Genomic DNA, 26,680 nt, shown 5'->3' on the forward strand with positions numbered 1-26,680 from the left:
GAGGGAAAAGGGGAATCTGACAAGAGGCAAAGGGTGAGATGAGGCTAAAAGGGGAAATCTGGGTGACTGACGGGGGCTGCAAAGGACTGACAGAGGGAGGGCGGGGGGAGTGGAGAAGGTGATGGAGGAGGAGGAGGAGGAGGAGGGAAGAGCCTGGATGCAAAAAAGGGGAATTTGACAGGAGGCTTGGGTGAGAGGAGGCTAAAGGGGAAATCAGGGTGACTGACAGGGCTGCAAAGGCTGTCAGAGGGAGGGGGGGACTGGAGAAAGTGATGGAGGAGGAGGAGGAGGAGGAGGAGGAGCCAGGGCAGCTCAGAGAGAGGGGAGGGTCGGAAGGAAAGAGGAGGAGGAGGATTGCCAAGGGAAATTGGGCTGCGGGGCCAAGCCGGAGGAGGGATGTAGGGAACTCAGTCTGTAGAAGGAGCCTCTTTTATTTTTGACAATCTATGCGCATGATTTTTTGGGTGACATGTCTGTGTGCTTGCTTGTGCTACTTTCATTTCCTCTTGCTCCTGGATTATTATTATTATTATTATTATTATTATTAGTGTTATATGCGGATGCTACAGTCAGAATGCCTGCGCTGCATTTCCCTTTTATTTCCAATTGATTCCATGGGTCAGTTGGAACTGACAGGTCACTCTCTCTCAGCCTCAGTGGAAGGCAATGGCAAACCTCCTCTGAAGAGAATGTAAGCAGGAGGAAAGGGGTCAGTTCAGGCCAGGTCAAAGGCAGGGCACGAACGGAGCTCGCATCAGGCACCTTCCCTCCATTTTTTATTTTTTAAAATTATTTTTGACAAAATATGCACTTTTTTTTCTTGAGGCAGATATATAGATGGATAGAACGTGGCTAGCTGCTTGTTCCCTTTCCCTTTCATTTGCTCGCTACCAGCAAAGGGGAAATGTTGCAAAGGGCAAGATTTGCGAATGAATGTTACAATTCGAATGTTACATTTGTTGCTCTTGTCAATTTGGCAAATTGGCAAAATGATACATGCTTTTGCTACTGTCTCTAAGGAATTCAGGGGTAGCCCTGAATTGCTTTTAAGAGCAAAAAAGAATGCATGGCAATCGCATCCTTTTCTGGCATTTCCGAGGTGAGGAATTTATTATTATTATTATTATTATTATTATTATTATTATTACATGTGTAAGAGGCATTCTGGGATGGCAAGGAGTGGGAGATACAGGATGCATTAGCTTGCATTTTGGGGTTGAAAATGGGGCCAAGGGCAGATCATAACCTGCACTGACCCAAATGCCCACAACACACACACATACACACAAGAGGTTTTTAAATCTGACAAAATGTGCACATTTTGGTGCATTTTGTGCCTGGCTCTTTTAAAAAAAAAAGGAGGGGGGAAAGCATACTTCTGATGCCCCAATGAGTGCTGCAAACGTCACCTATGATGATTGCTTGATTGACAGCAGGCGCCTTCATGTTAAACCCGATTTCTGTAAGAAGGCATTCAGGTTAAAATGCCTCAATTTTTGTAGTGGGCACTTGCTAACTGAGAGATTCTGGAGCCCCCCCCCCCCCCCCCCCCCCCAGAATCTGTCCAGTTCCTTCCAGAGCAAAACCGCCAGTAGGAATAGGGCATGAGCTGTAAGAACTCCATTCAACAATCATTAATAATTTTGAGGGGACTGTTAAATTAGAAATGGTTTATGGTATGCATCAGTCCTGCATGCAGGGTTGGCTACATCATGAATGAAAATAACTGTAGCTATAACTACATTTACATATTAAATTCAGTATCTGTTCATAGTGGGGTTTTAAAATTTGTCTTACAAGTTTATTATTTTGAAATGCAATAACTGTGTCTTGCAACTAAAGTGCCACTGCACCTCACTTGGAGTGAAACAACCATATTATGCTCCAGTGGTATGATCCACATTCAGTGCCAGCACACATAGCTTATCCATATTCTGTACCACAGGTTCCTATCTCTTGATAGCATCCTTGTAACAATGATTGAGGCTGGTCCAGTAGATCTGATAACTGCATCAGCTTTTGTTTTCTGCCTGTGCATGCTCCTGGTCAAGGCCAACATTGCTCAGAGCAGAGGTACAGCAGCCCCTTGTACTTCTGCATGACCACAGGGCTGTGTTGTATCTTGGCTGCAGGGCTGGGCTGGGGTTTGCTCTGGTTCTGCACTCTTGTATTCTCACTGGAAGGTTCTTTTGCAACTATGAAGCATACTATATTCATTTAATCAAAATTAAAACTATATAATAAATCCTGTTTTCTGCTGCCAAGTTGAATGATGCCTTATGTTTTCTTGTAATATTTTAATCATAAACAAACATTGCCTATTTATTTCCTCTGATGTGTTCTTGAAGATCACATTTTATAAACATGCTTTTAGCAAAGTGTCTGTTTCTGAGCTTGAAAACTGAATGGCAAATTATGTACATGTTAAAGAAGGTTCCATTACAAATGTGACAAATTGTTAATGGCAACTGCAATGCCAGGCACCCTTGTAATAATGTGTATTGCACTGCTATCATTCATACTTGAACAAAGGTCTAAAGTACTTGATTCAGCAAGAAGTAATGAGCCTTGCAGTAATAAAGTGTCCTTACTAGCTATACTTTCTTTTGTGCCAATGTTTCAAGAAAATTAAGGCTCTCATTCATTCAATGAGAGGTGCATGAAGCCAGGGTTTCAGTAAATGACAGAATTATAGTATTCACACACTAGTAATCATTCTGGCCAAAATGCTGGGATGTTATGGTAGCTTCAGTTTGTTCTCTGCAATGTGTGTTCAATTTCATTTTCAATATAAACAGAAAACCTTTTGTCCTCCAAATCCCCCGAGTAGTTTTGATTATTGGGAACCCTTCTCTGTCCTAGTTTTGCAAAGGCATTGAATTGGTTCAAGAATATACTTATCAAAAACACTGAAAATATTAAGAAATAAAGAAAATGGAAATGCACTTGAATGTGTAACTGTCAGCTTGGCTAATTGGGTTAATCATCCCTTGCCTAATTGGGTTAACTTTTGTAATGCCAGGAATATTGTTATTTGATAAATATAGAGCAGTTACTTGATAGATAACACTGCTTTAGAGGTATTCTTTATATGCTTGCCACTTTTCTGAACAGAAAGAAGTTACACAGTAGTGCTACATACTGCTACTGGCCCTAGTACCAATGTATTTTTTTATTTATTAGAGTACTTATCCCCTGCCCTTCAGCCCTAAAGGCTATCAGAGCAGCTTACAATTATTATTTTTAATTAGACAGTTCCCTGCCCTCAAGCTTACAATCTAAAAAGACACAACACAAAAGGAGAAAGGAATGGTGGTGGGGAAGGGAATCAGGTCCAGTGTTTCTCCTCTCCCTCTGAGGCAAGGCAGATGGACTGGAGGGAGGGCTCTTCTTCTTACTCTGGTTAGGCCCGATGGAGCTGGCAGGCCCTCCCTCTGATGATGTAGATGGCAAAGGGAGGGCTCATTTGTTTTCTTTAGGCCAGGCCTGATGGAGCTGGCAGGCATCACTCTCCCTCTGATGATGTAGATGGCAAAGGGAGGGCTCATGTAAGATTGAAGATGATGGTGGTTATGTTCTAATACATATGTAGGCCATCAGACTAAGGAATGATTAATTGTCATCCATTACAGGTGTAATCTAATAAGTGTCCATGTCAGTTCATATTTCCTGTCTTGAAAATTCAGACTGTTTTCCAAATCTCACAGCCCTTACTGGTGAAGGAGTTAATGATCTGCAAATCAGCATTTCTTATTCTATAAAATAGGCCTAGCTGCTTGAAGTATATACATCATTAGGGATAATTTCAAAAATCAACAAAAGGTTATATATATTTTAAGTACTTGTACATAAATCCATCTTAAAGGGAATTTAGCCAAATCTATAGCTATGTAGAGTATTGTTTCAATACAATAACAATAAAATGTGCATTTTTAAAATAAGGGTGGGAAACAAGAAAAAAACTGGCAGAAATGATTTCACAGATAAGTATTTATATAAAATATTGTATATATAATTTCTAAAAAGCTGCCTTCTAAAATAATAATTCCATTATTTTCTAGGCTTGTTTACAAATGGATCCTGCAGATAGGATATCATCTGCTGATTTACTACAGCATGAATATTTCACCAGGGATGGTTTTGTTGAAAAGTAAGCAATTTGGGCTGAAGTGTCAGAATTTGTTTTAAAGCCTTTCAGAATGAGTGGCCTTTTTCATGACAAATGGGCATTTACTGCTAGCTTGCTGATGCAGCAGATGGGGGATCACTACAGGAGCTGAAATGGTATCTAAACACAGTGTTTAATTTCTGAGAAACCTGATTTTCTTATTAGGTTTTAGGCGGAGAACTCTACATTTCAAATGCAGTTATGTATGAGTGCATCTTTCCAAATGTTACAAACATTTGGCCAAAGCTTGTAATATGACTGATGATTAATTCAATGAATTAATGAATGACTTCCCCATGCATGAGCCAGCAAAAAAAATAAAAAAAAATAGACATGACAAAAATATTTTCCCAATACTATGACAATATATGAGGGTGCAAATATTTTATAGGAGTAGGCTAGATTTTCTGGGGGAGCTAGCTTGGAAAGAGGAACTAATGGAGTTGTGTGATGAGAGAGCTTACTCTTTTAAACTTATCCTAGTCTTCCCCACCCCTTTCTTCCACATTATGCTAAAATGAAAGGTTGTTGTTGTTATCTACCCTTGAGTCACTTCCGCCTCATGGCAATGGCAACCTTGTGGATCAGACATCTCCAAATATCCCTATCTTCCACTGCTCTGCTTAGGTCTTGCAAGCCCATGCTCGTAACCGCCCTGATTGAGTCCATCCATCTAGTCTGCAGTCTTCCCCTCTTTCTTTTATCCTCTACCTTTCTTAGCATTATTGTTTTTTTCTAGTGATCTATGCCTTCTCATTATGTGGCCAAAATACAACAGCCTCAGTTTCATCATTGTGGCTTTCAGGGAGAGCTCTGGTCTGATCTGTTCAAGGACCCATTTGTTTGTCTTCTTGGCTGTCCATGGTATCCTAAGCACTCTTCTCCAGTGCCACATCTTGAATGAGTTGATTTTCTTTCTATCTGCTTCATTCACTGTCCAGCTCTTACGTCCATACATAGTGATGGGAAATACAATGGCCTGAACAATTCTGACTTCAGTGCTTAGTTGTATGTCCTTACTCTTCAGAAACTTTTCTAGTTCTTTTATAGCTGCCCTTCTCTTTCCTAGTCTTTTTCTTATTTCTTGACTACAGTCACCATTCTGGTCAATGTTTGATCCTAGGTATGGGAATTCTTTAATTATTTCCATTTCCCCATTGTCTAGATTGAGTTTACGTATTTCTTTTGTGTTCATTATTTTTGTTTTCTTTATGTTCATCATTAAACCTGTCTTTGCACTTTCATCTTTAACCATCCTTATTAACTGTTCCAAGTCTGTGCTGTTTTCTACCAGTATTATTGTGTCATGTGCATATCTTATGTTCATGCTTCTTCTTCCTGTTTTCACTTTTCCTTCCTTTGATTCTAACTGTTTTTCTTATGATGTTTTCAGCATATAAGTTGAACAAATAGGGTGATAGGATGCAGCCTTGCCTGACCTCTTTGCCTATTGCAAACTACTCTGTTTCTCCAAATTCTGTTTTGATGGTGAACACTTGTCCTTAGTACAGATTTATCATCAAGACTATCAAATGTAGTGGCACCCCATGTCTTTGGGTGCATTCCATAGCTTTTCATGATCTATGGATTCATATCACATCTCTAAAACTAACTGGAAATCAAAGCCTCTGAGTTGGGAAACCTTCTTAGGGCCCAAACACAGAGGCCAAAATAAAGCTGCTTCAGGTCACTTTGGAGATATGCTGTTTAAATGCTGCATGCGTCCTAAGAGGCCAGAAGCTGCACCAAAACCTCGCTCCAGTCCTAAGGACTGGAGTGCAGCTTTGGCACAGCTTCTGGCCTCTAACGATGCATAAGTCATTTAAACAGCATACCTCCAAAGGGACCTGAAACAGCTTATTTTGGCCTGTCTGTTCAGGCCCTTAAATAGGTATCTGCTGCTTGCAGTTAGGAAATAAGCAAGAAAAAGGAAAAAGTTGCCATTATACTGCCAGGAACTGACAAAAGTGCTAAGTACTGTTACAGAAGGCATTTTAAAAAGTATTTCTGCTGTCCTGCCCTCCCCAAAGTAGCTGGATTTATTACTTGTTAGCTACTCTTTTTTTTAAAAAAATCTGAATGCTACAAGCTGCCAACCTGTGGCAGAAAATCAGCTGTCCACATTATCTTATCCTTTGCACACACAATAGAGTTGTGAGCTTGTACTTGAACCATGTTAAACTTTCTTTTACTATTTAGTAGGCTCACAATACATAGTGTTAAAGATTGCAGTTACAATGTGAAGTTGAAGGCTTTCATGGCTGGCATCCATTGTTTTTGTGGGTTTTTCGAGCTATGAGGCCATGTTCAACAAAGAAGATGGTACCTTTTGAGCAGGAAATAGGTTACATGGTTTCAATCTCTCCTCAACAAGTGGCTAACAATCTAAAGCAGAGCTGGCCAAAGTCTAGCCCTTCAGATGTTACTGAGCCCACTCCTATCTGCCCTATCTAGCATAGTAAATGGTGGGAATGTTAAGAGTTGCAGTCCAGCACTTAAACTACTGCCCTTTGTCCATTCTGATCTAAAGGCTGCCATGTGTTGTGGTTGGCAAGCTTTGTAGTTCTGCTAAATACAATTTACGTATGTGTAATATGGCAGGGAATGAAGCTGAACAAAGGATTATATCGAGTATTAACTATAAAGATTTGCTCTATAATCTCTTTTCTACATTGTACACTGTAGAATATATTTTGATTCCCATTGATTGTGAGGGAGGTGAGAGTTGATACAGGGATCAAGAAGCAATTGGACTCAGTGACCTTTGATTGTGATATGATTACACTTTTCATTATCAGATTCTTACCAGAGTTGAAAAGCAAATTGCTACAAGAAGCAAAGTTTAACTTTTTGGCCAAATTCAGAGACAGTAATAAAGAGATGGAGCAAATCAAGGATGAAAAGAGAACAGTTCATATTAATGTTCCTCCAAGTGGCCCAATTGCTGTAAAGGTAAGAATGATCACTGTTTTAGACTGTTTGGTAATATGATTATATGAAAACATAAAAATATACATTAGGAATATGGCACCCCAAATGGAGAAAAATTAGTAGAGTTGTCATAGATAGCTATAGACAAACAATTATTATTTGCCATCTTCATTTTCGTGTGTGTGTGTGTGTGTGTGTGTGTGTGTATTAAGGAACTGATTTTCATATGCATTAAGCCTTCAATTCAACAGCTGGGAGTCAGCATTAACATGATTGTGCCATATTGTTGATCATGAGTTATAAGCTTGTGTTTAGGTGCTATAAGAAAATATCATATGTGTTTACTTAGAAGTAAATCCCATGATGTAGCATAAGACTTGCTCCCAGGTAGGAATGAATGGAACTGTGGTCTTCACTATATCTTGCTGTTAGCTGCTTTCTTAAGTTTGACAAATTCTCAGTGGGTGTTCTCCGATATCAGGTGTATCTCTACTTTTGTACTTGCCTGGGTAAGTCTTAATATTTCCCTGCCTATTGTAATGGTACTTTGGTGCTGGAATGCAGTCAGTGAACACACCTATGTTACATGAATGAACTTCAGTGTACACATGGTACCTCTTCTCCATGCAAATGCTTTCCTCTTGGACACCTTCAGGACAGGTCTTTAACTGTGCAAGGGGTAAGGCTCCATGGAACTCTGGACAGAAGCCATGCATTTAGAGAGAGTGTGTGTGTGTGTGTGTGTGTTTGTCTGAGAGAGAGAGAGAGATGTTTTTTTTAAAAATAAAATGTTTTAAATCCTGTAGAGAGAGGGGAGGGAAACAAGCCACTACTTTCCTGCTCCTTTTTGACTTTCTTTTCTCAGATGATAAGACTCTGCTCAGTGCACAACACCCAGATGGCTACTAGTAGCAGCATGGTGCACAAGCGACAGATAATTTTGGTACTGAACTAAGAGAGATTAATAAATAAATATTTAATATATGATGGCTAAGAACTAATGACCCCTGTCAAGAAACTGTCACAGATATAGCAGCAAAACATACTTTGTGTGTGGATTCTTGTGTTTATTAATTTTTTTCTATTTTCTTTTTTTCACCATTATGATATATAGATTTGGAAAACATGATATATACATATTTGGAAAATCAGTTTTAAAAATCTGTTGAGGAATGGAGAAAATTCTGTTGTAGTGCACCTTTTATTAAATACTGCAGTTTTAACTCAAGTCTGAATTGAAAAATAGTTCTCATCTATAACAATTTCCAGAGATTGGCCATCATAGCCTATTGCCACAAGATCAGCAAAGTGTCTTGCGACATCTAATAAAGAGCCCTGTGGCACATTAAAGACTAAATAATTTATTATGGCATCATCCATCAGGAACCAGCGTCCACTTCATCCTGAATCTGATGAGCCAGACTCAGGTCTACAAAAACGCATGCCATAATGAACTTGCTAGCCGTTAAACTTCTCATTGTTTCTAGCTTGTGTATCTGTGAAGAAAATGGTCGCCAAATATTTGAGTAAGTGCCCAGGATCAACATACCACACTGCAAAAAGTTGCCCCATGAGATGAAACCCTTATCCCCTTTTGTTAATGAATCATAAAATCATAGAGTTGGAAGAGACCACAAGGGCCATCCAGTCCAACCCCTTCCATGGAAGAACTCTCAATCAAAGCATCCCTGACAGATGGCCATCCAGCCTCTGCTTAAAGACCTCCAAGGAAGGAGACTCCACTACACTCCAAGGGAGTTTGTTCCACTGTCGAACAGCCCTTACTGTCAGGAAGTTCCTCCTAATGTTGAGGTGCAATCTCCTTTCCTGCAGTTTGCATCCATTGCTCCAGGTCCTGTTCTCTGGACCAGCAGAAAACAAGCTTGCTCCCTCTTCAATATGACATCCCCTCAAATATTTAAACTGGGTTATCGTATCACCTCTTAACCTTCTTTTCTCCAGACTAAACATCCCCAGCTCCCTAAGTCGTTCCTCACAGGACATGATTTCCAGACCCTTCACCATTTTAGTTGCCCTCCATTGGACATGTTCCAGTTTCTCAACATCCTTTTAAAATTATGGTGCCCAGAGCTGGACACAGTATTTTAGGTGGGGCCTGACCAAAGCAGTATATAGTGGCACTATTACTTCTCTTGATCTAGAGACTGTACTTTTATTGATGCAAACTAAAATTGCATTGGCCTTTTTAGCTGCCACATCACACTGTTGACTCATGGTCTACCTGGACTCCTTTCACACATAGTCTCATTCAACCAGATGTCCCAAATCCTATATCTGTGCATTTCATTTTTCCGTCCTAAGTGCAGTACCTTACATATCTCCGTGTTGAATTTCATTTTGTTAGCTTTGGCCCAGCTTTCTAGTCTATTCAGGTCATTTTGAATTTTGATCCTGTCATCTGGGGTATTAGCTATTCCTCCTAATTTGGTGTCATCTGCCAATTTGATAGGTATGCCCCCAATCTGTCATCCAAGTCATTGATAAAGATGTTGAATAACACTGGTCCCAGGACAGAGCCCTGTGGGACCCCACTGGTCACTTCTCTCCAGGATGAAAAAGAGCTATTGCTGAGCACTCTTTGGCTTCAGCCGGTCAATGAGTTACAAATCCATGTAACAGTTACCTTGTCTAACCCACATTTCATTAGCTTGTTTGCAAAAATGTCATGGGAAGCCTTGTCAAAGGCCTTACTGAAATCAAGACATACTATATCCACAGCATTCACCTCATTTACCAAGCTGATAATTTTATCAAAGAAGGAGATCAGATTTGTCTGGCATGACTTCTTTCTCTGAAACCCATGTTGACTTTTTGTGATTATGGCATTGCCTTCTAGATGTTCACAGACTCTCTGTGTAATGATCTGCTCCAGAATCTTTCCTGGTATTGATGTCAGACTAACGGGACAATAATTGTTGGGATCCTCATTTTTCCCCTTTTTGAAGATGGGGACAACATTTGCCCTCCTCCAGTCTGCTGGGATTTCTCCTGTTCTCCAGGGGTTTTCAAAGATTATTGCCAATGGCTCCGATATTACATTTGCCAGTTCTTTTAATACCCTTGGATGTAGTTCATCTGGTCCTGGAGACTTAAATTCATTTAGATTATCAAGATATTCCTGTACTATCTCTTTACTTATTTTGTGCTGAAATTACCCTATTCTGTCTTCTGCTCCATTATCCTCAGGTTGAGCACCCTTTTCCTTTTCTGAGAAGACTGAGCAAAGAAGGTGTTGAGTAATTCTGCAGACATATCCAAAAAAGCCCTTTTTATTGTTCTTAACCTGTCTAGCAAGCCTGAGTTCATTCATTTAGCTTTTATGACTTTACCTCTACACAGGCTAGCTATTTGTTTGAATTCCCCTTTGGTGATTTCCCCCTTTTTCCATTTCTTATACATGTTCCGTTTAAAAGTTAGCTCAGTTGAAAGTTCCTTAGTCATCCATCCTGGTTTCTTGAGACACTTCCCATTTTTCTTCCTCACTGGAACTGTTTGAAATTGTGCCTTCAGTATCTCCCTTTTGAGAAACTCCCATCTGTCCTGAACTCACTTCTCTTTTAGTATTTCTGACGATGGGATCACCCTCAATACTTCTCTAAGTTTACTGAAATCCGCTCTCCTAAAGTCTAGAATGCGTGTCTGACTATGCCTGGCTTCTCCTTTCCACTGTATAACAAACTCCAGGAGAACATGGTCACTTCCACCTAAGGATCCCACCACTTAAACCCCCTTAACCAAGTCATCCTTGTTGGTTAGGATCAGATCTAAAATAGCTGACCCCCTTGTTGCGTCTTCCACCTTTTGGAAAAACGTAATTGTCTTCGAGGCAAGTGAGGAATTTGCTAGACCTTGAGGATTAGGCTGAGTTTGAATTCCAGCAAATATCAGGATAGTTGAAGTCACCCATCACTACTAAATCTCTCCTTTCTGAGTGTGTAGTCAACTGTTCTAGAAAGGCAACATCCAGTTCCTCTATCTGACTGGGGGGTCTGTAGTAGACTCCCACATCCTTGTTGCTTCCCTCACCTTTAATTTTTATCCAGATGCTCTCTACCTGGCCGCCATTTTTGATGTCCTGAATCTCTTCACTGGTGTAAATATCTCTGACATATAGTGCTACTCCTCCTTCTTTCCTGTTTGGTCTATTTCTCTTAAAAAGGTTATACCCCTCTATTTCTATATTCCACTTATGAGACTCATCCCACCAGGTTTCAGTGATGCCTATTATATCATATTTGCTTTATTGTACTTTGTTGTACTAGGAGTTCGAGTTCATCTTGCTTATTTCCCATGCTCCGTGCATTAGTGTAGAGACCAATCGCAGACCAAGGGTCCCCTTTACTTGCTGCTTGTGCAAGTTTTTTTGCCTCGCACTGTTGGATCCTTGCACTATTTGTCTTGTTTCCTCTTTGTCAGTTTGACTATTTTCTCCAGCCCTTTCGCCTGACCAAATTCTTGAGACTGTTGGCAAAAACATTTCTTCCAACTGGTGTGAGATGCAACCCATCCGTTGCAAGAAGTCCCCCCTCATGGAACCACAGCCCATGATTGAAGAATCCAAATCGTTCTTGGTGGCACCATCTGCAGAGCCAGTTGTTCACATCTGCTATTTTCCTCTCCCTTCCTGGACTGTGCCCTTCAACTGGCAGAAGAGACGAGATGACAACTTGTGCATCCATTTCTTTCAGCTTCCTACCAAGCCCCTCATAATCCTTTTTGATGTTCTGAAGGCTGTGTCTTGCAGTATCATTGGTTCCCACATGGACCAAAAGGAAGGGGTATTGGTCAGTAGGAAAATGTGCCATTTTCAGGGTGGCACAGAGGAGCAATCCACACCACATTGGTTATTTCCCACACACCAGCTCAGAAGGCTAGTAGTCTGCCAATTTACTTGTAGTAGGAATAGTAGCATATCTGGCAAGGGGGATTATGATGGGTTTGCATAGATTTCCCTATGAGGATGCCAAAGAAAAACTAGGCCAGGGGAGTTCTTGGGGCAACTGCAGAAGATAAGCTTCCATATATATATTAAAAAAGGAAAAAAAGTGGTCAGACATTCAATTCAAATTCCATTTTTATTGGGGACCAAAACTACTTTTCCACAGCTAGGATTTTGCTCTTTTTATAGGATATCTGACATGCAGTGAGTAGAAACAAGTGATGAAGGTTCATGTGTCTTACCTGTTCCAGGATATGGAAAAGGACAAAAAAACAAAGGAGATAAAAATCAAAGGTATCAAGTTGAAAGGAGGGAAATCTGAACTCTCAGAGCTGAAAAGGAATGAGCAAGAAGATGCAGCCTCACAGTGGGTTCCTCTGTCTCAGAATACTTTAAACCTTCCTCACGAAAACAAATCCACTGGCAGTGATGGCACTGGCCCGGCAGCAGTTGGGGCTGATGCTGGTGGAATAAAGGAGGATCCTCCACCAACCCCATCTATGACAATGCCCCGCATCAACCCAAATTGTGGAAATATTACTGGAAATTTTAGTTCACACTTCCTGTGTCTTAATTCAAGGTATGTACTGCAAATCTGAATGCTTAATTTGTTTGTGTGTGTGTGTTGTGTACATTTCAAGTCATTTCTGAATTATGGTGACCCTAAAGTGAAACTGTCATGGGTTTTTCTTGGCATGATTTGTTCAGAGGGGGTTTTCTATTGCCTATCCCTGAGGCTGAGAGTATCCGACTTACCCAATGTCAACCAGTGGGTTTCATGGCTGAGCTGGGAATCGAATTCTGGTCTCTATAGAGTTGTAGCAACACTCAAACAACTGTGTCACATTAAGTAACATTAAAGAGCAAATCTTTTTAACTATTACATTTTTATAAAATCTGGATGGTTTCTTATTGAAGAACCCACCATAACATGAACAAAACTATAGCAACAACATAACATATTCTTTATTTTTATTTTTAAAGTTTACTTTAGAAATGAACTGTTCAATTCATTGAATTTATTATATCATTTATCTATTACTTTATCAGACTACCTGAAAAAGCAAAAAAAAGACGAAGTCCCTGGCCAACAGTTGGACAAGTAGGTTCAAATAACCGGCAGGAAGAAGGAACTATAACTCAAGTAAGTGTAAAATTTTAGTCTTCTAAAAATACATTTGGATTTTGTGGTTATGGCATTGTGTCATCTCTTCATATCTACAGTTGGAATCCAGAGAAGGATTTACATACCTAAAAAACAAACCAAATTTTACATAAACAGACACTTTAAAAAACTCGATTCTGCTCAGTTATGTGTAGAAGATGTCTTTTATATACATTTAGTTTGTCTCGTTCATCACAAATAGTAGGATTCCATGCTATCAGCTACAGTGTGAGGCAACCCAAGTAGTAACCATTATATTCCTATAGAAAGATTGCCAAACATTTCTAAAAAGCACGGGACACAAATAAACAAGAAAAAAAACAGCTTGAAAACTAGAGATGTGCAAACTGATAATGGATGGAATCCAGGTCTGTTGTTCTCTTGACAGAAATAGTTCCATCAGTGAAACGGGGGTTATTCAGATGGTGAAAATAATCAAGGTAGAATCTGGTTTGAATCTTTGTTGTTCACATGCATTTCAAATGCATCTGACTAAGTTTTTTGGGGTGGGACTGCCAAAAAACCCACTTAACCTAGGATATTAGATCTCAGGTATTTTTCTGAGTTTTTCTAAAAGATTCGCATTGTCAGCAGTGTGAATAACCAATGTAAATAGCCTTGGGATAAACCGGGATAAAACTTTTCATGCCTTTGAATACATTTGCATCATCAACTCCATCTTCATTTGAATGCTGACACTTAGGCACAGTTCCATAGTGTGAACAACAAAACTGGAATGTGTGTGTGAGGTTATTCACATTGCTGTGCTAAAAAAAAGTTGTCTGAATAACCCCAAGGAGCAGGGTACTATCACTTAATTCCTGCAGCTCCCCCCACTATTGTATGCGGCTCTCCTTCAAAGGGTTGGATTTTGGGCTGAGCAGTGGGCTGTGGGAAACTCTCTGTCGGGATTATAGAATGAAAGATGAGGTATACTTCAAACTAGTACATGAAAATAGCAAGTACTTACATAAAAGTCGGCTGACATATTTTTTGTTATTTGTTTTCAATTGAATTAATAATGAATTTTTTAAAAATAATAGACTGTACTGTCTCTTCTCCTTAGATATACAATTTATCAAGAAAGATTTATAGCAATAAGCTGTTATTTTCCATTGTTCCTTCTGCCTATCCCTTGCTTCAGGTCACTGTCATGTACTTCATTTTGTATCTTACATATTAAACAGTGATAGTTAAGGGTGACTAATAAAAAAAAGTGGTATGTTATAGCAAATGTTTCAACTCTCGCCTTCTTTAGCTGCTCTGATAGGATACATGTATGCATGTCAAAGCAGCTGAAGAAGGAAGAATCCTAAATATTCTGCTATATGTATTTTTTTTTTTTTAGTATTTTGGTTTTTTAAATTACTTTGATAAATAATTGAATCACTGCATGTTTCTGGGACCTAGAATAGTTGGTCTGAGCTGCTTCATTCATGCTTTTAGAATGGGCTCTACTTGGATGGGAGACCGCCAACTAATACCAGTTGCTGTAGGCTATATTTCACAGGAGGAAGCCTGGCAAAACCAGCTTCCAGTATTCCTTCCTTTAAAAAACCCTATAAAATTCATGAGGTCACCATAAGTTGACATGTGGCTTGAATACACACACACACACACACACACACACACCTTACATGTTAAATCATATACAGTTTTCGCTTTAGCATCTATCAGTTTCCCTATAGTAGTATTATATGTGCTACAGAGAAAAGATGAAAGAGTAGGGGAACAGAGGAAAAAATAAAGGTGATTTGAAAGGGAAGGTAGGCCGGGGGGGGGGGGGGGGGACAAAGAACATGACGTTGAAGTAGGGGGTAGTACAAAGAGGAGGAACATTTGGTGGACACATTTTGACCCAAAGTCTTCCTGAGGAGGGGAGAGTCTTTATTGTGTCTTCATCTGGTATGTTAGTAAAACCACTTCATTCAGGAATACAGTTTTAAGAATTTCTTTCAGACTTGGATGGAATGTCATTCAAATTTACACTCTATGGTTGTTCTTGTTGTATAAACACTACCTCCCATTCTCTTCAACTTATGGATCTGCTGCTGCTGCCGCCACTGCCACCTTTTCCTCCTCCTCTTCTTTCTCTTTTGCTTCTGAGACTAAATTTGAACTTTGACTTTATCCCATGAACATCAGCTGTTCTTGACCCATAACCACTATCGACCACTGTGATTATATGATGCCATAATGCTCACAAGCTGGTATGATTTCCCAGTAGAAATGGGAATGAAATCCAGATAGAACTCTGCCAGAGTTGTAAAAGGGAGTCCTGTTGCAGATAACAGGGCTGGCAATCACTCCCTTAGTACATGATTTAATTTGTAAACCAAACAGGTGGTTGAACTGTTCAGAGGAATACACAAATATGTTGGTTACTATATTTTGCCAACTAATAACGAAAGATGCATGTTAATTTAGTCTCAAAGATAAAACTTCTAATAGTTCTGCATAATGATTTAGTCCTAGTAACTAGTGATATCCCTTCTTTATACAGAAGCCTTAAAAGATTTTTAGTAGATTGTGTCAAGATCAGAATTATGCATTAGATAAAAGCATAGTCAAGTTGTAACCATAGCACAGATGTTATCTTGGATACATAATGATTCCATTTTTAGAACCAAATAGAGAAAGTCTCCCTATATGAAAGAGCTGCTCAGATTGATCAAATGGTCAACACAAACAGAAAAAAGCGCAATATTTCAAGATGTGAGAAGAGAGACATTCACCTCCCAGAACTGGCAACAACAGGGCAACAGAAAGAACTGAAAGGAATGGAAAGTATGTTTGTTACCTTCTATGGATCTTTTCCAGATAAACAGTAAAGCCATGTACTTTAAGATACAATCCAAAATTATGTTTAAATACCAGTGTGTAGGATTCTTAGAAAGTATTCCAAAATAGCCTTATTCCTTTTGTTGAGTCAACTTGATCAGGATTTTTCCTTTCAAATCAATGGCTGCATGCAGATGGAACTAAAAACAGTTCATGTTTTCTTAAAGGTGGGGCTAGGGGAGTGAGCCTCCCTTCACACTACCATCATTGAGGACATCTGCCACCAATGTGCCTGTTCTTTTAGTCTTTAGCTTTGCTTCTGGCAAGTTGATTTGTCTTTTAAATATTGTTTGAGCACTGGTTGTGCCTACCTCCCCTCTCCTTTTTGTAATGAAAAGTTTAAAAAAATAGAAAAGGAATGTAGGATTAGTACACAGCAAGCTGCTTTTCATGAGAGAGAGAGAGAGAGAAAGTTATGGATTTCCTCCTTATTGGTTTGAGTATTGGACTATGACTCTGAAAATTAAGGTTTGAATTCTGGTTCAGCCATGAAAACCCACTGGGTGGCCTTGGGCAAATCACACTCTCTCAGCCTTAAAAAGGCAAATGCAAACCCCACTCTGAAGAAATCTTGCCAAACAAATCCTGTGTTAGGGTCACTATAAATCAGAAACTACTTGAAGGCACACAAAAGTCCATTCAGATAACTGGTAGTAGCCCAGTGAAATGTGTGACTTTATAAAATTTATAACAGAGCGCCCACTGAGGTGTTCAGCAGTAGAATAGACTGCCTTGGTGGATTTCCATTTGTTGGAGGTATTTAAGCAGAGGTTGGATAGCTACTTTCCAGAGTGCTTTAGCTATGAATTCCTGCACTAGCAGTGGTTGGATGAGATGGTCCTTGGGATCATGTCTAGCTCTATAGTTATAACTCCCATGCCTTATTTGATACCCTCCTTAGTTTCAAAACTTGGTTCTCTTGTAGAGAGAAGAATAATGATAGGTGTTTCTGAAGCCTAAAGCTCCCTTGGACCCCCAGAACTAATTCTGCTGTTACATGAGTCAAGGCCATTGGCCATAAATTTAAGATTGAAATTATGCTTTCATAAAGGCAAAGTATAGGCAATGTGCAAATACATATAACAAAACATTAATTATTATCATTTTAAATGTTAAAATGTAATAATGTAGCCTTTTGAGGGTGTAGTTTTGAATGAGTGAGGAGTGACATGGTAGTGCTGGTCTCCATCTTTTTCTACAAGAGAAAAAAAGAGACACATCTTAGGACACTGAAATGATGGTCTTTCAGCATCATAAGTAATGTCTTCTTTTTCTCTTGTAGATTTCATTGTATGGTCACTAATTCTTGCTTTCTTTTTTCTCCAAACCTTTTGCTGCAGGCCATCATTTTTTTTGAAAATTTTCTCTTTCAGCTGTGTATTTATTATGGAGTCACAGGTGACTGTTTACAATAGTCCAGATTTAAATGTGAAAGTTTCTGTTATAGATTGCTCTCTTCAGACACACATAACCAGCATTCTTTCTTGTCACAAATTCTTCAGTTAAATAATCATTTTCTTCATTTTGTTAGCTATTGAATTGTTCTTTTTGAATAATTCACTTTAGAATAGAAAATATTAAAATCTAGAAATAATTAGCTGATTGTTTTTGTTTTTTTACAATATAAGTTAAACAGGTAAGAGTGCTGAAGAGGGAGTCAAAGAAATCTGAAGTATCTAAAATACCATCTTTATTAAATGTGGATCAGAACCGTGAAAAACAAGAGGTAAATCTATTTAGTTGTACAAACATATTACTGCTATAATGCAACAAAGACTTGTATGTTAGCCCCATGGAAGATACTAGATTTAAACAAGCCTAACTTTCTGTTGAATTGTGGTAACATAACTGTCTGTGAAAATGGTACAGCAATTTTTTTTTTATTTTTTATTTTTTGGCGGGGGGGGGGGATAGCTAAAAGAAGTATGATTACTGTGCAGCCCTTATTGTCCCAGATTACTGTCTGGTGGGATGGCTGGGTTGGAATGGGGTAGGCATCCTTTTCTACAAGTGGAGAGGAGATCCATGGGGTAGTGCATCTCCCAACAGGCCCCCTTTGCATATGCAAAAAATTCTATAAATATTACCAGCAGTGCTCAGCTTGTGATTCGTTGGATCCAAATCGCTTCCATACCTCTGAAATTAGTTTGGATCTCCCTTGCTAGCTGCATTAACCTACAACTGGCATAACTAATGTCTCCTGCACCCAGCCCAGTGATTATAAAGGAGGAGCAGGATTTAACAAAGTAAAGCTTTCCCCATGAATACCACGCAGGCTAATATAGCCCGGCAGGATTTTGGACATCTGCCATTTCCCTTTTCCATTTAAGATTGTTCTGCTCAGATTTGCTGATGGTTAGAGACTAATATAATATTTGCATTTTTTATCTATTAGATACAGGGTTTTGTTTTGCCCTTTGAGGGAAGATAGTTTCTAATGAATTTCTAATGATAGGCTACCATCAACTAACGTTATTTTTCAATGTAATATTTAGAACACAGGAACTGCAGGAAATATACAAAATGAATGAAAACAAGACAAGTTTGCCCCATGTAACAGCATGCATCTTGGGAAGATGTAGAACGACTGCAGTAAGATATTTGATTTTCAAATAACTTTTCATTTTAAAGTTCAATGGATAACTGCAAGCCTTGTGTAGATCATCTAATAAAGTATTTTGAAATGTGTTGGTCACCAAATCATTTTACATTACACTGTGATGTGAAATTAAGACATGGGCAGAATTATACTCAGATCTCTAATCACAAGAAATTGGGTGGTGAGACTGACATGGCAACTGCTTTGTGTACCTGTTGAGCTTGGGAGAAGAGGACAAAATCATATTAGATAATGCAAAAATGCCAAACATACTCTAGTGTAACTAGAGTCACCAGCAATTATGTACATTTTTTTTTACTCAACACCATCATGCACACACAGAGAATCATTGAAGTCAGGACAACATCCCTGACTCACTCCCTGCATTGTTACAATGCCCTAGACAAACATATCCAGTGGGATAGCCTTGCACTGTTCTGTTACATGAGGATAAGGATATTGTTCATTCTTGCTAGTACTAGTAAGCTACTGAAAGAAAACAGTGTAATATCAGTTGCAAGGATTTTACTTTGTGAAGTAGCTCAAGTGTCTCTCAGCAGCAAGAGATGATATTGGCAGTAGAACTAATGGAACACACTGGTCCCTTGAGATAAATTTTGAACCTACAGAAAACAGCTCCCACCATATTTTCTTCACTCTCCTAGTCTCTAGTTCAGAGATGGAAATCATGCAGCTCTCTGGATGCTGATGAATTGTTACTCCCTTCATTCCACATCATTGGGTATGCTAGCTAAGGATGATGTGACTCACAACCCCAAGAACATCTTGAGGAATGCCTGATTCCCATGCCTGTTTTGTTTCTTAATCAGTTTCCCATCTGTGCCCCTGATTGTTCACTAGGCGCAAAACTGAAGAAGATCTTGCTGATTTGGTTCCATCTTTCTGAAGCTTTATCTGTCTGATAGAATATCAGTTTCTTCTTCCCTACCAAAATGGAGTCCCTTTAAAATGTGCTCAGCAGGCATTTTTCCTGCTGTTCTTGCTTTCTGGGAACACACCGGGGGTGTTCCCATTCGCCTATAAAGCAGATCATGATGTGAATTTAGGGGGTATCATTTCCACTCAAGCCCGAATTCGACCTGCATTGCCCCTGAATCATTCCCATAGACATTCGAATCTCAATCGGATTATCTCGAATAATTCGAATTATATGCCTATAAAGCGGTTTAAAAAAACCAGGTTTTAAAGCGAATTATTTTTGCTCCCAGGGTCCGATTCGTGGTATCCGAATGGGAATTAAAGGTGTTTGATTCGGGAACCTGGAGATGGGAGGAGCAGCGCTCAAGGGGCTGGCCTGGGGGTGTCACCCTCTTTGTTCTCTTTCTGCATCGCCAGCGCCATTTTCTTCCATTCGCATAGACTTCCCCCCGGTGGATTGCAACCTCCCCTCTGCTCCTCATTCATAGACCGATATGTGAGGAGAGCCATTGAACACCATTTTAAACTATTCTTTTTTCTTTTTTCACCTCTGCCTGAGCGCCTGAGCAGCAGATGGGCTTTTCACGACATGGCTGCTTGATCGCCCCCAGGACAGCCCAGGGAGCAATGGGGGAGGCAAAGGGATTTGGGGGAATGGAGGCTCTTTCCAGAGGAACTATGGGAAGACACAGGAGAGATTGGACGCCCAGAGATCTGAGGGGGGGGGGGATCAAGCTTTCTCTTCTCTCTTCCCCAAAGAGTCTCTCCCCACTGAAGCCCGCTGCCTTCTCCTCCTTGATCTGATTTGGCAAACACACACGCACGCACACACTATATATATATATATCTTTATACACACACGTTTATATATGAATACTCACACACACACACATGCATATATATATATATATATATATTTATATAAACACACACAAACATATAGGTATATACACACATATTTGTGTGTGTGTGTGAACGCACATATATATACAAATATGAATATTTTTTTTTTGTGTGTATATATTTCTAAAGTAAATTATAAAGTAACAACTTTTTTAATTTACGGGGGAAAAAAACCTCATCTGTAGTTCCAAACCCACTGTAGAAATAATACAGTTTGAGACCCCTTAACCTGCCCTGGCTCAGTACTAAGGAATTATGGGAACTGTTGTGTTTGTGAGACATTTATCCTCCTCTGTCAGAGAGTGCTGGTGCCATAATAAACTACAATTCCCAGGATTCCCTAGCACTGAGTTATGGCAGTTAATATGGGGAGACACAGAAGAAGATGAGGGCTCCTTCTAGTCTGGGGAGACACAACAGAAGAGCCTTGGATGCAGCCGATTTTCATTGGCTGCCTAAAAAAACAACAACCCTAGACTTGTGATGTCTGAAGCCTAGGCGCTTGATTGACAGCTTGCGGACACAAATGGGAACGGGGAGCAAGTTAATCCGCTTTAAAATAAAGCAATTTAAAATAAATGGGAACGAAAACAGGGTCTAAATGAATCGAGATAATTTGCCCCTTTTGGTAATGGAAACGATGGAAAAAATTCGAATTATTCCCAGAACATAATCCGAATCAGAATCGCGCCAGTATAATCCGTTTTATCTGCCAAGTGGGAACACCCCCACCTTCTAGTGTTTGCTGCAGGAAAATGGGGGGGGGGGGGGAGTCAATGAATGAAATTATTGAAAGGCAATTTGATCTATATAAAGCCACAACAAATGAACTGAATTATTTACAAGTTCTGTATTATACATTTTCAAAGGTTTCTCTGTGTTCAGATTTAGAAAGCAGATGGAATAAGGAAAAAAAGATTAAAGGGTTGAGGGAAAAGGAGGCCCTATTTGTTTTATACAGTCCTTGTAAAATGGGATGGTGGGTTTCTAAAATAACATCATCTTGCTGAGTGAAAGTATGTGTATTTCAGTGTTATGACTGCACAAAGAGCCTAGACTGGAAAATATGTGGGCTCATTCAACTCAGGCTATGGTTATCAATCCAGCATGTATCCCAAATGCAATCACTCAAGTAATATGCAGAGCAGCACTGTGGAGTACAGGAACAACATTTATAAAACAGATAAATATAAGCCAGCTGGGGCCTTGTTTGGACATAGAATTCCTCAAGGTGTGGTTTAACATTGGTAGCTACAACTTGCCCATAAAGTACTGGGCTTTGGTATATTCCACATCTTCATGAGTTTTTTTTTCCCCTGAACTGCTTAAAGACTAAATAACTAGCACTCACTGTGAAGGGTCTTTCTTAAGGGGTGCAGAGGAGCTACCCATCTCTACCTTGTCTATGATTGCAGTTTTTTTTAAAAAAACATTTACTAACTGGTGAGAATGTTCTTAAATTGCAACTCTGGATGAGTCTGCATTGCAGAAATCCAGTCTGACACCACTTTAACGGTCATGGCTCAGTGCTATAGAATTCTGGGAACTAGTTTTGTGAGACAGTTAGGGACTTCTGTCAGATAGCTCTGGTGCCACAACAAACTAAAGTTCCCAGAATTCTATAGCACTGAGCCATGGCTGTTACAGTGATGTCAAACTGGATTATTTCTTCAGTGCAGATACTGGCCTTGTTCATATCCTTATTTTAACCCAAATCTTAATGTAAACTTGCCCATAAAGAGAAATCACTAAGAAAATTCCAGTTAAAGCACATGATTTCTGTCTCTGCCCAAGTTGTACAAGGATCAACTCACATATTGCTTCTCTGCACCTCTCCAAAAAGACCATTCATGGTACCTGCCAACGTTTGTTCATTTTACATATTTTGTTTTGGGAAAGTGAACGGGTCTACCTCAAAATTTGACAAACCAAAGTACTCAAGTCAAGCTGCCACCTGATTAATGGAAGAAAACAAAAAAAGGTATGTAACTAATTCATATCCCGAGAGTAAGCTTACTTTTGCCAGTCAGATTGGATTGGTACTAACTGCATGGAAGAATCTAATTAAGGAAGCTTTTATGCTCAGTATCATTGATTTGCTTGAATGTATTATATAATTGAACAGAAGGTAAGCATTAACATAGTGAATTTGCTATTTATAGGAAATAAATATAAAGCAAAGTACTAAGAATAGTGTAACCAATGTTTTAACACAGCATATCTCAAAATGAATGGGGAAAAAAAAAAGACATGATGGGATACTTGATAGTGCCTCACTGCCATTCACTCAGGTCCAGTTTAAATCCACAGCAGAATGAAGCAGGGTTCTGCGGTGGTACAATGTATTACTGTGGACTACAGGTATAGATACAAATATTCTGAAAATAGGAAAGTAACAAAGCAAGGGGTGGGTTGGGCTAAAATTTCTCAGTCCGTGACTACATCAGGATTCCACCACCATGTACACACTTGTTGCATGCGAAAAACAGGCCTACTTGATTAGTGAAAGATGAAGTAATATAATTGGCACATTAATTAGATTCTTCCATGCAGTTGCTATCAGTCCAGTTTAACTGGCAAAGTGAGCTTACTCTCAGGGTACCATATCTTTGTCTTCTTCCCAAAACAAAATATGTAAAATGAAAAAACGTTTTATAGTATTGTATTTTAACTCTGGGTTTATATATTTTTAATTGTGTATTAATGTGTTCTACTCCACCTCGAGTCTTGAGGAAACATGGGAAAGAAATAAAACTAACAATTGGTGCATTATGCACATAGAATATGCAACAAGTGAAAAAAATAGTGGAGATTTGGGGCTGGGGCTGGGGTCAGGGCCAGGGCTGCCATCTAAGTATTCTTTTACCTCCACCAAGATGACTTCATAAAGCATTTTGGAAATCTTTTTCAGTTCCTTTTATCAATGGGATTTCTACTGGTGGTCGCTTCCGAGTGATAGTAACAGTGAGCTTCAATATATATGTTTTTTTTAACAGTCTGGTTATTAGAGGCCAGCTGGCACACCAAGAATTATAAACCACATTCTAGCTCAAACTGCCCTACTTTTCTTCATATTGATTGGTACATATGTGACCTATCCTGCTAAACTGCTTTTATTTTATTTTGCAGGAGATCAGAGAAGCTTACTGATATATGTTAATCCAGCACAGAGTGACTGAATGTGCTTTTTAAAAAAAACATTCCATGGTTATGCTTTGTATTCCCCCTCCCTTGTAAGCCCTAGTAGAGGACAATAAACAGGAAGTAGTGTTTCTTCATACTGTCATAATGTATGTTGCAGTCTCTTTGAAACATGAATATAGAAAGTAACTCACGCTTAGCTGATTAAGATACATGATTTAGGCTCTGTCCTGCACAGAAATGTTTTGTAGAAGTGGAAAGTTATCATTTGCACTGTAACTATTGCTTACACGTGTGTAAGCAGCCAAAGTGAAGTATGGAATCCAGCCATCCAGCCATCCCAACAGCTAAAGGCAACTGTTCTACCTAATTTCTTCCCCCCACTTACTCAACACATGCACATCCCTAGCAGCATGTACAATATTTTCTTCCCTGGTGAAGGGCCTGATTTTTCACTCCTGTTTCCCCTTCAGCTACCATTACTCAGTGAGGCAGACTCCATCCCAACCTGCTTTACATGCATTAGGTTGTAGGTTCAAATCATGGCCTCTTCAGACTGGAAAGGACTTTTATCTGAACTCTGGAGGGCAACTGTCAGTTACCACAGTTAGTTCTAAACCAGATGGACCAGTGGCCTGATTAGGTATAAGAATTTGTGACCAATGCCAAGAGTCATAGAATCAGTATGCTGTTTTTCTCTTAGACTATCCTATCACTTACAGTTTGAAAAAATTACTTTTGGACTACAGCTCTTAGTAGTTTGTCCGGACTGACTTTTTGGTATTGGCTCTGGCAAGAGCCTGTGCTTCCATCAGAGGAGGAGCTGAGTCCTGGCTTAAATATCCCATACGCCAGTGACAATGGAACTCTTCTATAGCTCAGAATGAGCACAAATGGGAACAAGAATTCCTGTCCTGCCAGGAAGTTAGCAGGGAGTGTATTGGGACATCTGGTTTACATCATCAGTATTGCTGCCCTCAATTCCAGGACCAGGTCAAGTTCTTCAGATGAATCCTTGGACTGGCTCTCCTTGAATTACACAGACTCATCATTCAGGAGATATAGCAGATCTAGCAACAGAGCTTCCAGACCCTTAAGGGTAAGGTAGTCCCAGTGGAAATACTAGAATCTCTCACCAAGAAAATCAAAAATGAATTAAGAGGCAGAGATAGGACACAAAGTTCTAAAAAGGCAGAACAGAGGGCTACTACAAAAAGGGATGTGGCCCAGGGAATAACAGGACTCAGCCAAAATGGAAATCAAGCAACAGATATACTCTGAAATTTAAAAAAAAAAGTCTGAAATTGTGCTATACATTATAGGAACATGGAATGTGAAAAGCATGACACAAGGTAAGGTAGATATTGTAAAACAAGAAATGGACCATATAAAGACTGCCATACTTGGGTAAGCAAGCTAAAATATACAGGATTGGGGCATTTTTGTTGGAGACAAGAGTTTTATTCAGGAAATGAAAAGACAGGAAGAAATGAGGTGCAATTCATAGTGAGGAGACATATAGCAAAATCAGTTAAAGAATATAATGCAAGGTCAAATTGAATCATGTTCTCAAGACTTCAGGTAAAACCTATCAACATTACTATAATTCAAGTCTATGTGCCAAGGCAAAAAAAAGATGAAATCAAGAGATTATATGATGGAGTCCAGAAAGAAATTGATAACACACCAAAATAGAATTTCTTGTTCATAGAATCGTAGAGTTGGAAGAGACCACAAGGACCATTGAGTCCAACCCCTGCCATGCAGGAACTCTCAAAGCATCCCCGACAGATGGCCATCCAGCCTCTGTTTTAAAGACCTCCAAGGAAGGAGATTCCACTACACTCCGAGGGAGTGTGTTCCACTGTCAAACAGCCCTTACTGTCAGGAAGTTCCTCCTAATGTTGAGGTAGAAACTCTTTTCCTCTAGCTTGCATCCACTGTTCCAGGTCCTATTCTCTGGAGCAGCAGAAAACAAGCTAGCTCCCTCCTCAATATGACATCCCTTCAAATATTTAAACAGGGCTATCATATCACCTCTTAACCTTCTCTTCTCCAGGCTAAACATCCCCAGCCCCCTAAGTCATTCTTCATAGGACATGGTTTCCAGACCCTTCACCATTTTAGTCGCCCTCCTTTGGACACGCTCCAGTTTCTCAATGTCCTTTTTGAATTGTGTTGCCCAGAACTGGACACAATATTCCAGGTGGGGCCTGACCAAAGCAGAATATAGTGGCACTATTACTTGTCTTGATCTAGACACTATACTTTTATTGATGCAAACTAAAATTGCATTGGCCTTGTTAGCTGCCGCATCACACTGTTGACTCGTGTTCAACTTGTGGTCTACTTGGATTCCTAGATCCCTTTCACATGTAGTCTCATTCAGCCAGGTGTCCCCCATCCTATATGTGCCTTTCATTTTTCCTCCCTAAGTACAGTACCTTACATTTCTCCGTGTTGAAGTTCATTTTGTTAGCTGTGGTTCAGCTTTCTAGTCTATTCAGGTCATTTTGAATGTTGATCCTGTCCTCTGGAGTATTAGCTATTCCTCCTAATTTGGTGTCATCTGCAAATTGATAAGTATGCTCCCAATTCTGTCATCCAAGTCATTGATAAAGATGGTGAATAGCACTGGGCCCAGGACAGAGCCCTGTGGGACCCCACTGGTCACTTCTCTCCAGGATGAAAAGGAGCCATTGTTGAGCACCCTTTGGGTTCGGCCGGTCAACCAGTTACAAATCCATGTAACAGTTTCCTTGTCTAACCCACATTTTCCAAGCTTGTTTGCAAGAATGTCATGGGAAACCTTGTCAAAGGGTTTACTGAAATCAAAATATACTATATTCACAGTATTCCCTTCATCTACCAAGCTGGTAATTTTATTAAAGAAAGAGATCAGATTTGTCTGGCATGACTTCTTTCTCTGAAACCCATGTTCACTTTTTGTGATTATGGCATTGCCTTCTAGATGTTCACAGACTCTCTGTTTAATGATCTGCTCTAGAATCTTTCCTGATATTGATGTCAGAC

The 26,680-nt window shown here is 39.6% G+C and overlaps 1 protein-coding gene across 5 annotated transcripts in view; it reads left to right on the forward strand.

Annotated features, from left to right (window-relative positions):
- CDKL3 (cyclin dependent kinase like 3) overlaps positions 1-23,769 on the forward strand; it is a 42,803-nt gene extending 19,034 nt beyond the window's left edge. For 4 of the 5 annotated variants that reach the window (XM_089530132.1, XM_089530158.1, XM_089530149.1 and 1 more), the window contains exons 7-14: positions 4,062-4,150; positions 6,967-7,120; positions 12,311-12,639; positions 13,110-13,203; positions 15,849-16,011; positions 17,694-17,791; positions 18,561-18,657; positions 23,636-23,769. In XM_089530132.1, the coding sequence (XP_089386258.1) occupies positions 4,062-4,150; positions 6,967-7,120; positions 12,311-12,639; positions 13,110-13,203; positions 15,849-16,011; positions 17,694-17,791; positions 18,561-18,596 (963 nt within the window). In that variant the 3' untranslated portion in view covers positions 18,597-18,657; positions 23,636-23,769. Of the gene's footprint in view, positions 1-4,061; positions 4,151-6,966; positions 7,121-12,310; positions 12,640-13,109; positions 13,204-15,848; positions 16,012-17,693; positions 17,792-18,560; positions 18,754-23,635 lie in introns of those variants that run through there. The other variant, XM_089530141.1, reaches the window with a different exon arrangement.
- Positions 23,770-26,680: the final 2,911 nt, after the last annotated feature.

The sequence above is a fragment of the Sceloporus occidentalis genome, unplaced genomic scaffold (genome assembly GCF_023333645.1).
Source record: "Sceloporus occidentalis isolate IW3139 unplaced genomic scaffold, rSceOcc1.0.p SCAF_1, whole genome shotgun sequence".
NCBI classification, from domain to species: Eukaryota; Metazoa; Chordata; class Lepidosauria; order Squamata; family Phrynosomatidae; genus Sceloporus; species Sceloporus occidentalis.